Below are 12,931 nucleotides of genomic sequence, written 5' to 3'. Positions count from 1 at the left end.
CTGGGGACGCGGTTAGCAACCCTGTGGCCTCTTACCCGGGGCCGAGGAGTGGTCTAGGGCGAGGGTGCGGTGGCCGGGCAGGGCGGGAGGCCCGGCCTGACCCCCTAGCCTCCGACCCTCCTTCCTGCTCTGGCCTCCCGCTGCCCACCCTGTGCTAACTCGCCCGGCCCAACCAGGTGCTTCCTTTGGGCCTTGCCCTCAGGGTCCCTTCCCCGCACCGTCGGCGGGGAGAGAGGTGAGAGGCGGTGCAGAGGGCTGGGGCGGCTGGGTGCTCCTCTCCTCAGCGCCAGCCTTTCTGTTCTGCCCGACATACGCCTAGTAGAGCCCTCCTGCCTATGATCTTACCAGTGCCTGCCGCCCTTACCCGGGCTCCCTCCTTCCACCCACCCCCGGAGGTGGGCGTCGGAAATAGGGCGGACCCTCCCGGAATCAAAACCCAAACCGTGGGACTTAGGCCAAGTGGGAAATCACCCCCCAGGATGTAAGGGGGAGGGGAGGGGAGGGGAGGAAGGGGTGGGACAGGCAAGAGGTGTTGTGGATTGGAGGCAGAGTTGGTCACTGAGGAGAAAGAATGATGATGGTGGTAGATGTCCGAGGGTCTCTGGTTGAGGGTGAGGCATTCGGGCTTTACAAGCCTTTGCCCAGCCAGAAACTACTCCCCCCTCGCTCCTTTCTCTCAGCTTCACCATAAAAGGGAACGGCACTGAGCCAGGCTGGGGCGGGGGGCTGGGCTGTTGCTCTGGAGCTGTCAGGGGTAATGGAAGCCAGTTGCTTGCGGTAGAGGGGGGCCGGGGCTCAGGGGATGCCTCTGCTTCTCTGAGCCAAAGAAAACTACAGAAGCTGCTGTGGGGCTGGAACAGCTGGGTCAGGGGGCCACCTTGCTGCCTGTGTGCCCTGTGTGCTTGGGGTGCACTATCCCAGAGTGAGTTCCCCTGGCCTGGGACCATCAACAGTTTGTTTTCCATGCTTCAGCCCAGTGACTCCTAACTCAGCCTTTAACAATCTGTAGTTCCCCTAGCCTCCCCCAAGTTGCCACCCTGCCCCACCCCAGCGCCTATCCAGTATTTCCCAGAAGTTTCCTATGTAGAATCCCAGCCCTTCCACAAAACAGTGAAACCCCAGATGTATACTTTTTCATGTCCCTTAGTGAGCAATCTGTTCCCAGCTCTGCTCTTGAAGAATGAGAGTTAAAAGATTACACACATTATGCTTTGTGTCTCCTGGAAATTTGAAGCAGATCCAAGTCCAACCAGACACTTAGGTCTACTTTTGAGACAGAACTAGATCTCTAGAATTAGACTCTGAAAAGTAGACTTTCTAGTATGAATATGACATGAGGGAAGACCTTGGAAGCACTTGAGATTCCAAGGCTGTCCTGCAACCAGCTGACACAGTGCAAAGTATCTTAGGCTGTCAGAGCTGAAAGGGGCCTTCAAGATACTTTTATAAAGAAGGAAACTAAGGCCCAGAAGGTAATTGATTTGGCCAGGATTCTACAACTCATTGTAGAATCCTGGTCAAATCAGTGTCTTCCGATCCTCTTTTCTTCATTCGGGATTCCATGTCAGACTGTGGACTCAATAGGTCATCCTACGGTCAGGATCAAGAGGACAAGGATTTGTTTTAGAGCCATCCAGAAATGTCCTTCACTTCCCAGAACTTCCTGTGCCCAGGTCAGCGAGTCTTTATCAGCTTCGAGTGGGTCATTTGGCTTAGTGCCTGGAGCAACTGAAATTGGAAATGGTCTCTAGGACTAAACTAGACTCATCTAAAAACTTTTAAAAAATTGAAAAAAACTTGGGTGGAGAAGTATATAGGAAGTGAGAAGAAGCCTCATCCTAGGGGAAGTGGGGGAGAAAGCAGATTGGGGAGCACGTGTGGAGCATAATCTCTGATTAGTATGACATTTTCAAGGAGAAGACGTGGTCAGGATTAGGCTCAGTAGTGAAACAAGACCTGGGAAAGGGGGACTGGGCCCTGAGCCCAGCAAGGTTGGCTCCTAAAGCATTGTACCTGTGGAAGGAAAAGAAAAATGTATGCATTGGAGCAGGAGTAGACATTTGCTCAGGAGTCCCCACGAGCTTGAATTCCTATCTGGGTTTTCATATCTAAAGGCTCAATTCATATTAGTCCCCTTTCCCCCCTCCCAATATTCAGCCCTCTGACGTAAGGCATTAGACATAAAAGGCTCCTTGCTTTTGGTGCCCCCTAGCTCTGGGCACATAAGCTCATTGCTCTGTTGGTGATGATTGACTGAATTAGTTGGCCTAGTAGAGCCAAAATTTCCCATTGGCCCTAGACCCTTGGAAATCCCCTATCTTAAAGAAGTTATAAAATAGATCTTGTCCTTGTGCCGCCAGGGACTCAGCCTTTTTTGGTCTCGGGAATTCTCTTGCCAATTGCTTTTAACTCTGGCTATTGCTAATACCACTACCACATTCTCTCTAACCTTAGTCTCCACTGCAGCCTGCTCGCCCAACACCTCAGGCCTCCCCGGTGAATCAGGAATTGTCTTCCCCAAGGAACCCAGGGCCACTGACTTCTTTGAGATCTCACAAATATTCATGTCAACTCCTAGGTCATAGCTCCTAATTACAGGACTAAATGATATGCAACCTACTGCAATTATATTTCAAAGCCAATATTTTTGACTTGACACACTTAAAATACAACAGACTTTTAAATTTAAGGGGGCAGGCAAAGAAATGGTTACAACTGGGCAGTGACAAGATGGCTGGGATGACTTTTCAGGTTGCCAGATGCCCGAGAGAAGAGCAGAAAAAGAAAACCCACAGCAGCAGCCACGGCAACCTGGAAGGAAAGTGGGTTGGCTTCCTGCCAAGACCAGGGCCAGGGCCTAGAGCTGATGCAGTGACCAGGGATAAAGCTGCAATCTTCCAATGACAGCAACTTTGAAATCACGCTCTCCTAGGATCATTCCCTCCAAGTCTCCCTGTGTGCTAATCCCACACCTCCCTGTGTGCTAATCCCTCTAAGGGGCACTTACAAATTTCCATTTCTGTTGGTTCCAGCATTCATTTGCACCATCCTGTTTTTTCACCAACATTGCTCCCAGCCATCAGGATCACATTCTGGGTCATAGAACCTCTGAGGCAGATCACTCAGAGTCACATTGAAGGTCTGGTGGCATCCATTCTCATGGCTTCCAACCATTGCCCTGCAAATGGTTCTCAGAATTAAGACCACATTTCCAATCATCTCCTAGACATTTATTTCCCCTGAGATGTGTTACTCTCATCTTAAACTCAGTATGTCCAAACTAAGATCATCTTTCTTTCCTCTAAATCTGCTCCTCTTCTCAACTTCCCCATCCTAGCTCAACCCTGGAATCTTCTCTGGTGTCACCCATCATCTGGTCCCTCATTGCCCAGGTAGTCACCAAGCAGTCACAGCCTTTTCTTCCAAGTCTGTATCACTTTGCAGTGTAGAATTTGGAAGGGACCTTACATGACTAACAGACAACAGACTCCCAGCGGAGCCATGGGATTTGCTCAGTGGGAGCACTGCTCTGAGGAGGAGCTGGAGCCAGTGTCCTTGTGCCTTGACACCTTGCCTAGGCCTCTTGCCCACAGTGTGTTCTTTCTGCGTGTGTTGACCCCTTACTCAAGCACTTGTAACCCATGCTCTTAACCACTCATCTGAGCCTCTCCCTGATTTTCCCACAATCAGCTTCTCTTCACTTCATGCTGACACAAATAAGAACTAACATTCATTGAGCATTTGCCACACACCAGGCACTATTTTAAATGCTTTACACATAATAACCTAATCCTCACAAACCTAGGAAGAAGGGCACTACTATTACTCCCATGGTACAGATGAGGAAACTGAGGCGGACCACTTTCCCCAGTCTGAAATTTCTCCTCGCCCCTCGTCTCTGTTCTTTACATTCTTCCCCTGACACTGCTCAGGGTCTCTCTTCCAGTAGCTCTTCTCTGACTCGCCCGAGCAGCCAGCCCACTTTCCCCTCCTCTTACCCGGAGCACGATACCTACTTGCCCGGCCCTTGGCACCCTGTCCATCCTGCCTGCAGCAGTGTCTGGTTCGGTGCAGCCCATCCCCCAGCAGGCCCGCGCCCCTCCTGAGCCTTACGCATGCCTCTCCTACCTGGGGACCTCCACAGTGAGGGTGCAGCACCCTCCTCTCCCTTCTGCCTCATTCTTCTGCTTCACTCTCCCAAGCATACCCCCACACAGGGACACCTGGTCCAGAACAACTGAGTCAGATATCTCCAAGGAGCTTTCGGGTCAGGCTGATGGCTGAGTATGACTGAGTACCTGGCCTGCTACAGAGGCTCTCAGACTTGTCTCCAGGCTGGGGAGTGACTTCCTTTGGGCTATATAGATAAATTTGATCTACATTCCTTCCCTGACTTATAGGCTGACCTTCACCAAGACAAGCCAGGGCCCAAATCCAGTTGGCCTTTTGAGAATGAGACTTTCTCCTCCTGCCCACATCTTTCTTCTCCATGCTCAACAGAAGCCTGTTCATGCCTTTTCCAGGTTTTCCTTTCTCCCTCCTCTGGCTTCTCTGAATTACCTGCCCGCCTCAGTGGAGTCCTTTTCCTTTTCCCCCGGGCCCAGTAGCCCTCTCTCCTCTCCTCCTTCCTCTCAAGTCGCTGACCTAATATTTAGATTCTCATCTCAGTCCTGCTCTCGACTTGCTGTGTTACCTCAGACAGGTCACATCCAGTTCTGGGCCTCAGTTTTCACATCTATAAAAGGGGCAACTGCACCAGCCGGTGGTGAGTGAGTCCGTTCTCCCTTTTATGGCCCTGCCCTCCTCCGGCCCTGGGCTCCTCTCGGGGCCTCTCTCCCCGGGGAGGCCTGCCCCAGCCCCAGGAGCACTGTGGCTCCAGCTCCCAGGCCTCCCCCCAGCTCCGGCCCTGGCTCTGCTCCGTGTGGCCCATTCTGAGAGGTTGGCCCCAAGCCCGGCGGCAACTCCATATTTCTGTTTTTACTTTTTTTTTCTCTTTTTCCCGGAGTTAACAAGAAGCAGATGTGGCGCACGATGGTTGGAGAGGTTGGGGGAGGAAGGGGGAGGCTGGACCGCCAGCCAGACAGGGGGGGAGGGAGGGCAGTGAGGAAGAGAGGGAGGCGGGAGGCCAGGGCCCGCCCCACAGCCACTTCTGCGCCTCTGAACAGCCACAGGGGCAAAGCCCTGTCACCCCCAGGATCTGATCACTGGGGAAAACAGAGAGCTGAGAGGAGGGCCAGCTGGGTGACGGTTTGGAGGCCCAGGAAGCAGCATCTGGGCAGGGACCAGACACAGGAGGAGGCCAGGGGGCACAGACAACAAGCTCCCCTCAGAAGGGGAGAAGAGGAGAGCGGAAGGAACGAGGGAGGGACGGTCGGGACCCTGAGGAGGAAAGAGGAGGGGGAGAAGGGTCAGGCCCAGTGGCCAAAGAGGAGGCGTGTGGCTGAGGGCTGCCGGCAGGAAGCTGGGGACCTGACGGGCGTGGTCCCTGGAGTAGCGGCATCCCCGCCAGTGCCCAGGCCAGTATGTGCCTCTGAGGGCCGCCACGGAGCACCCCACCATGGCCCCCAGCACCCTCTGGAGCTGCTACCTCTTCTGCCTGCTGACTGCGGCTGTGGAAGCAGCTAGCTACCCTCCTCGCGGTTACAGCCTCTACACAGGGGGTGGCGGGGCCCTCAATCCTGGTGGACCCCAGGCCCAGAGTGCCTCCCGGCCCGCCAGCCGCCATAGGTAAGAGTCTGGGTCCCAGCCCAAGGCTGGAGGTGGGTGGGACGGTGGGGAAGAGGAGGTCTTGGCTACCCACTCCTGGGCTAAATCTAGTACAGGGAAGATGGAGAGATGAAGCCCATCCATCAGGTGGCTTCTCGTGCCCACCCTCCTGCAGGGCATTTCCAGGGTCCCCTGAATAGATAAGTTGCCATCTAACTGCAGGAGAGTTAGGTCCCACATCCTTCCCATGAGATCTGCAGTTAGGTGCCCAGGGAAACTACTCCAATGGGTGTGGACAAGGCCTTCCTGCTAGCTGCCAGCTGTGTAGCAGCCTGGGATCCTCGAATATCCCTGTGTAGGGCTTCCTCGGCCCCATCCAGGAATCTCCCACTCCTGCCTGGCTCCTTTCGGTTCTCTAGCCGGACACAGATCAGAGGCCAGCATAAATGGGGCCAAGAGTGTAGAACTGCAAGCCCCAAGGGGCCAGGGCTCATCAATGGCTCATTCTCTACTTAACCCTGAGCTGGACCCCTGCCTGCCCTATCAGCTCCCCTGAGGGGTGGGTGGAAGCCAGCATCCCAGAGATTGCCAGAGGGACTGGGCCAGCCCTCTTACACAGGCCACCCCAAGCTGGGGATTGAGACACAAAGGGACATGAATGAATGTGTGAATGCAGAGGCTCCCAGGACCCCCCAGCCATGAGAATCAACTTCTCCTAGTTGTGGTTTTCCATTCTACACCTCCTCTCTCCATCTTGAAAAGTCTTTATGGACTTGTCCAGCACAGGAAGGCGTAGGGGGAGCTGCGCCTGCCAAAGCCTGACTCCCACTGGTCCCCAGAGGCCCTTCATCTTTTGACCCTCCCTCAGCCCCTCTGGTAGCCCCTGGGCCCTCCTCTAGGGCATGTGTCTCTGGCCCTTGGGCCCAGGCAGGGTTGTGCCTGCAGGAACTGGTGTGCCTACGTGGTGACCCGGACAGTGAGCTGTGTCCTTGAGGATGGAGTGGAGACCTTCGTCAAGCCCGACTACCAGCCCTGTGGCTGGGGCCAGCCCCAGTGTCCCCGCAGCATCATGTGAGCCCCAGTGCTGGTGGATGGGTATTTGGGGGTGCTGGGCTAGGGCAGAAGGTGGATGGCCAACTCATGGATTTTGTACACAGCTGTTAGCAAGCGGCAGGACCAGGGGCTTTGGCCAGAGCCATTTTGAGGAGATACTGAGGCAACAGTTTAGCTGGTGGGATCCTGAGGGCAAACTTGTATAGACCTCCCTGCCAGCCTTCTCTGGGCTGGGCCATGCTCAAGAAGAGGGGTCCAAGGTTCCAGCACAGGACAAGGGGAGGAAGGATGGGGATTTGGCCCTTGGGCAGTAAGCTGACAGCTGTCAACTGAGCAAAGCCACATGCTGGACAGTAAGGGAGACCTAGCCTGAAGGACAGGCCTTGCCCATTAGCAGCTGTCCTGCTCTGAGGGCAGGAGCCAGGGTCCCCCACAACGCTGGGAGAAGTAAAGAGGCTTCCCTCTGCCTCTCCCAGGTACCGCAGCTTCCTCCGTCCTCGCTACCGCACAGCCTACAAGACAGTGACAGATATGGAGTGGAGGTGCTGTCAGGGCTACGGAGGCGATGACTGTGCTGAGGGTCCTGCCACAGGGCCTGCTCCTGCCCCCCCCACACCACGCCCCCGGCCCCAGCCTGCCCGCCCCAACCTCTCTGGCTCCAGTGCAGGCAGCCACCTGAGTGGACTAGGTGGGGAAGGTGAGTATGGGAGCCTCTGGGAGGGAAGGGGGAGACCATGCGGGAGAATGTGGGGCTAGGTTGCTGAGGGAAACCGCCATGCTCCAAGCCAGAAGAAATGGGCAGAAAGCTGTTAATGAGAACCCTGCAATACCCTGCCTTGAGTGTGTGTGTGCGTGTGACAGAGATGAGTCCAAGGGAAGAGGCAAGCCGAGAAAGAGAAGTGCTCACACACGCCCACCCACATGTGGCCAAGATACTTCCTAGTTGGGAACAGCTGTGGGAGGAAGAGGGCAGCCCTTTGAGAAGCTTAGTCCAAGGGGAAAAACAGTTGGGACTACAAATCCTAGCATGCACTGCAACCGACTACAGGTCCCAGGTCCCTCGGTGGCCTCTGGAGATTGCAGGTCCCAGAATGCAGCAGTCCCCATTGCCTTCCCGTGAATGTGCATGAGTGTTTGTGTGTGTGTGTGTGCGCGCGCGCGCACGTGCGTGCGTGTGCCAGGCACTGTGGATGTGCTGTGTTTGCCTGCCCGGGAGATGGCTGTTCTGTGATTATGGAAACAGGAACTTCTGGCCAACTCTCCCACCATCCAGTGAGACCCCCACAGTTCTGTAGAACCACGTTTGGCCCTGTGGTGTGGAGAGGTGCCACCTGGAACAACCACTGTTGCGGGGTCCACAGTGCCTCCTCCGCACTCCCATTTCACTTGTCCTGAGGGAGCGACATAATGTTTTTCCCATTTCACAGATGAGACAGTTTCCGTAAAGTAAAGAGGCACTCTGGACAGTAGAAAGGATGTGGGGTTGGTGGTCAAACAGATGATTTGCATTTGAAACTTGGCCCTGCCACTTATTAAATTTGTAATCCAGGGCCAGTTACTTAATCTCTCTGGACTTTGTTTCCTAATCTACAAAATGGGAAGAGCTAATGGTATCTGCCCAATGGAGTTGTAAGAGGGAATATTTGGCCAGGAGGCATTCAGTGAATGGAGTTTCCTTCTTTTTGCTCAAGTCACCCAGCTAAGGAGTGGCCAAAATCTGCTAGGACCTCAGCTCTTGCTGGAGCTGGGGAGAGCAGGCCCTAGGAGGTGGACCGAGCTCTGAGGTCCAGCCCTCTGCCTTATGCCTTCCCATCTCTCCAGGTCCTGGGGAGTCAGAGAAGGTGCAGCAGCTAGAGGAGCAGGTGCAGAGCCTGACAAAGGAGCTGCAAGGCCTTCGGGGTATCCTGCAGGGACTGAGTGGGCGCCTGGCGGAAGATGTCCAGAAGGCTGTGGAGACAGCCTTTAATGGGAGGCAGCAGCTAGCAGATGCAGCTGCCCGCCCTGGCGTGCACGAAACCCTAAACGAAATCCAGCAGCAGCTGCAGCTCCTGGATAACCGTGTCTCCACCCACGACCAGGAGCTGGGCCATCTTAACAACCATCACAGTGGTGGTGGTGGTGGTGGTGGCAGCAGGGCACTGGACCCAGCCCCGCTCCCTCCTGGCCACAGTGAGGAGCCACTGCGGGGGCTGGAGCAGCGGCTGCAGGAGTCCTGCTCTGTGTGCCTGGCAGGGCTGGACGGCTTCCGCCGGCAGCAGCAGGACGACAGAGAGCGGCTTCGAGCACTGGAGAAGCTGCTGGCCTCTGTAGAAGAGCGGCAGAGGCAGCTCGCTGGGCAGGCCCTGGGTCGCAGGCCCCCGCAGGAATGCTGCCCTCCAGAGCTGGGCCGGCGGCTGGCAGAGCTGGAGCGGAGACTGGATGTAGTGGCCGGCTCAGTGACAGTGCTGAGTGGGAGGCGAGCCACTGAGCTCGGAGGAGCAGCTGGGCAGGGGGGCCACCCCCCAGGCTATACCAGCTTAGCTTCCCGGCTCTCTCGCCTGGAGGACCGATTCAACTCCACCCTGGGTCCTTCGGAGGAGCAGGAGGAGGGCTGGCCGAGGCATCCTGGGGGTCTGGGCCGCTGGCTGCCTGCTGCCCATGGCCAGCTAGAGAAGCTGGAGGGACTATTGACCAATGTGAGTGGGGAGCTGAGTGGGCGGCTGGATCTGCTGGAAGAGCAGGTGGCAGGGGCTGTGCAAGCATGTGGGCAGCTCTGTTCTGGATCCCCAGGGGAGCAGGACTCCCAGGTCAGTGAGATCCTCAGTACCTTGGAGCGCAGGATGCTGGACAGCGAGGGGCAGCTGCTTCTGGTGGGCTCAGGACTGCACAAGGTGGAAGTAGCTGGGGAGGCCCAGCAGGGTGCACTGGAAGGACTGCAAGGGGTTGTGGGCCAGCTCCAGGGTCGTGTTGATGCACAAGATGAGACAGCTGCAGAGTTCACAGTGCAGCTGAATCTCACAGCCACACGGCTGGGCCAGCTGGAGGATCTGCTGCAGGCCCGTGGAGATGAGGGCTGTGGGACCTGTGGTGGTGTCCAAGAGGAACTGGGCCGCCTTCGGGATGGTGTGGAACGCTGTTCCTGCCCACTGTTACCCCCGCGGGGCCCTGGGGCTGGTCCAGGTGCTGGGGGACCAAGCCGTGGGCCTCTTGATGGTTTCAGTGTGTTTGGAGGAAGCTCAGGTTCAGCCCTGCAGGCCCTGCAAGGAGAGCTTTCTGAGGTTATTCTCACCTTCAGCTCCCTCAATGACTCACTGCATGAGCTCCAGACCACCGTGGAGGGCCAGGGCGCTGATCTGGCTGACCTGGGAGCCACCAAAGACCGCATCATCTCTGAGATTAACAGGCTGCAGCAGGAGGCCACAGAGCATGTGACGGAGAGTGAGGAGCGCTTCCGAGGCCTGGAAGAGGGACAGGCACAGGCTGGCCAGTGCCCCAGCCTGGAGGGGCGACTGGGCCGCCTTGAGGGAGTCTGTGAGCGGTTGGACACGGTGGCTGGGGGACTGCAGGGCCTGCGAGACGGCCTTTCCAGACATGTGGCTGGGCTCTGGGCTGGGCTACGGGAAACCAACAGCACCAGTCAGACACAGGCAGCCCTGCTGGAGAAGCTGCTGGGAGGGCAGGCAGGCCTGGGCAGGCGGCTCGGTGCCCTTAACAGCTCCCTGCTGCTCCTGGAGGATCAGCTTCACCAGCTCGGTCTGCGGGAACTCACTGGTGAGGGGGCAACAGGAGCCATGGGGCTGAGGGGTTGGGGGATCCCTTTCAAGCCCTTCCCACAACAGCGTAGCTTAACCTCAGCGGCTTTCCCTTTGCTCTGCCCAGCATGAATTGCAGACCCACCATTGTCCCAGGGGTAGACTTGTCCATAAGAGATGACCCAAGGTCCCAGCTTCCTGCCTTCCCTTGGCCCCTCAGATGGAGGAGAGGTGGGGTGCTGCCTGCCAGCCAGGTATCCAGTGTGGATAGCAAGTGGCCCCAGCAACCTTTCCATGGAGCCACTGCTTTCCTTGTCCTTTGGAAGCTCCTTTTATGGCTCTCCTTCAACTTAGTTTTATCACTGTAGGGCCTGCAGGCGAGGCTGGGCCCCCAGGGCCTCCTGGGGTGCAGGGACCCCCAGGTCCTGCTGGACCTCCAGGACTGCCAGGCAAGGATGGACCAACAGGGCCCATTGGGCCACCAGGTATGTGAGATGAGATTCTTGCTGCAGCTAGGTTTACCATCCCTTCTGGGCAGCTCCAGACTTGACATTCTACTCTGAACTTGACAGAGAAGAGGGGAAAAGGGTGAGGAGTTAGGGGTCCTGCATGGCTAATAGTGACTAGGAAGAGGAATAGGAGCTGGGATAGTCACTGTGTTGGCTAATTGGATATGCGGGCCTAACTTCAATGTGTTGAAGACTAAGGCTGAGCCTACAAGGGCTATGCAGGGTGTGAAAGGCTGGCGGCTAGGACTTATGACCCAGCAGTTGAACAGAATGGGCCCTACCTAGTTCCCTTTTCTTAATACCCCCATTCCTGATTTGGAGTCTGCATAGCACCTACCCAGCAGGAGAGGCCCAGCAGATGTTTGCCAAGTGACTTAGTGAGAGCTGGCCTACTTCTCACTGCTCCCTTTCCTCCTCCACAGGTCCCCAGGGTGAGCAGGGTAAGTTCCTCTCATTGATGCTAGAGGGATGGTAACTGAACTAGGCTTGGAGGATGTAAGGCCTCATGCAGCCCTGGGCGTAGAGACCTGGGAGGGAAAGAGGGCTAGACAGCTCTGCTCTGAGAATCGCCTCTGACACCCACCCTACCCCACTCAGGAGTGGAGGGGGCACCAGCAGCTTCTGTACCCCGGGTGGCCTTCTCAGCTGCCTTGAGTTTGCCCAGGTCTGAACCAGGTACAGTGTCCTTCGACAGAGTCCTGCTCAATGATGGGGGCTACTATGATCCAGAAACCGGTAAGCCTGGGAGCGGGCTGGCTGGGCGCAGGGGGAAACCTGCCAGGCTGTGCAGTAATATGTGCTCACTCTTGCCGCTTCAGACACGGTGAATCCTTTCATGCTCTGGTTTGGGGAGAGCCCCATTCTTTCCTTCATTTATTCATTTTCACCATAGCTTGGACTGGATGGTGGTGTGGGGAGGGGAAGAGCCATTCCCTTCAACAGCTCTTGCCGGGGCACTGTCTTGAGTGCTGGGGATGCAGTAATAAACAAAACACCAAATTCCCTGCCCTGGTGGAGGGATTCCTTACCTTCTGGTGGAAGAGAGGTGAAAAGACCCAGCGGGTCCCTCCCTAGTCCAGTTCCAGATGGTTCCCTGACACCTTCTTGGCACCTGCCACCTGTCTCCCCGCCTGACTGTCATCCTTGTCCCTAGGTGTGTTCACAGCGCCACTGGCCGGGCGCTACTTGCTCAGCGCAGTGCTAACTGGGCACCGCCACGAGAAAGTGGAGGCAGTGCTGTCTCGCTCCAATCTGGGCGTGGCCCGCATAGACTCAGGTGGCTATGAGCCCGAGGGCCTGGAGAATAAGCCCATAGCCGAGAGCCAGCCCAGCCCGGGTGCCCTGGGCGTCTTCAGTCTCATCCTGCCGCTGCAGGCCGGGGACACAGTCTGCATTGACCTGGTCATGGGACAGCTGGCGCACTCGGAGGAGCCGCTCACCATCTTCAGTGGAGCCCTGCTCTATGGGGACTTGGAGCTAGAACAGGTGTAGACAAGAGGCTGCGATGACCGGCCCGAAGTGTCTACGCCGGCCAAAGAGTAAGCGGGGGCGGTGGGCTTCTGGGGGACGCCGCCTGGTACCGGGCGCCATCTTGGCTCCCCAGCCCTGGGACAGCCATCTCGGAACCTACCGAAGCACAGGCGTCCGGGACGGTCTCCTCCTCACGGCCGGAGCGCTCCAGTTCAGGGACTCTGGAGTCACCTCCTCCAGACTTTTGACCCGATCGCCGTCCCCTGCAGGACCCAGACTGTGGAGGAACCGATCCTCGTACCCTTTGCTACCCCAGCTGGCCTCTAGGCCGATTTCCTGGGCTCCAGGGCCCTCCTGAGGAGGCCCAAGCCCCCATCGCCATACTAAACTATTCAGGAATAAAGACACTTGGTTTTTCTAAAAAAAACAAAACAAAACAAACCGTCTGATCCAGTATGTGTT

At 56.6% G+C, this 12,931-nt stretch overlaps 1 protein-coding gene across 4 annotated transcripts; it reads left to right on the top strand.

Annotated features, from left to right (window-relative positions):
- The first annotated feature begins 3,784 nt into the window (after nucleotides 1–3,784).
- On the top strand, nucleotides 3,785–12,906 carry EMILIN1 (elastin microfibril interfacer 1). 4 transcript variants are annotated; one of them, XM_017650682.3, is made up of 8 exons: nucleotides 4,164–5,727; nucleotides 6,634–6,777; nucleotides 7,236–7,456; nucleotides 8,581–10,509; nucleotides 10,859–10,975; nucleotides 11,422–11,439; nucleotides 11,597–11,734; nucleotides 12,153–12,906. In XM_017650682.3, the coding sequence occupies exons 1-8, from the start codon at nucleotides 5,558–5,560 to the stop codon at nucleotides 12,488–12,490; spliced, it is 3,075 nt and encodes a 1,024-aa protein (XP_017506171.3). In that variant the 5' UTR covers nucleotides 4,164–5,557; the 3' UTR covers nucleotides 12,491–12,906. The 4 variants fall into 4 exon arrangements, with proteins under 4 accessions (XP_036865353.2, XP_017506171.3, XP_017506172.3 ...); XM_017650683.3 differs by having other exon boundaries at nucleotides 4,180–5,727; nucleotides 6,652–6,777; XM_037009459.2 differs by having other exon boundaries at nucleotides 5,590–5,727; nucleotides 6,606–6,777.
- The last annotated feature ends 25 nt before the right edge of the window (nucleotides 12,907–12,931 follow it).

The sequence above is a fragment of the Manis javanica genome, chromosome 1, assembly GCF_040802235.1.
Source record: "Manis javanica isolate MJ-LG chromosome 1, MJ_LKY, whole genome shotgun sequence".
Taxonomy (NCBI): domain Eukaryota; kingdom Metazoa; phylum Chordata; class Mammalia; order Pholidota; family Manidae; genus Manis; species Manis javanica.
Note: the sequence above shows the minus strand (reverse complement) of the source record. Positions and strands in the feature narration are given on the sequence as shown.

What these genes read in the sequence shown, in the direction of transcription:
- EMILIN1 (XM_017650682.3), top strand. Translation starts at nt 5,558, where the DNA reads ATGGCCCCCAGCACCCTCTGGAGCTGCTACCTCTTCTGCCTGCTGACT. An exon ending in CGGCCCGCCAGCCGCCATAG is followed by an intron (nt 5,728 to 6,633) that starts GTAAGAGTCTGG and finishes CCTTGGGCCCAG; the next exon opens with GCAGGGTTGTGCCTGCAGGA. An exon ending in CTACTATGATCCAGAAACCG is followed by an intron (nt 11,735 to 12,152) that starts GTAAGCCTGGGA and finishes CCTTGTCCCTAG; the next exon opens with GTGTGTTCACAGCGCCACTG.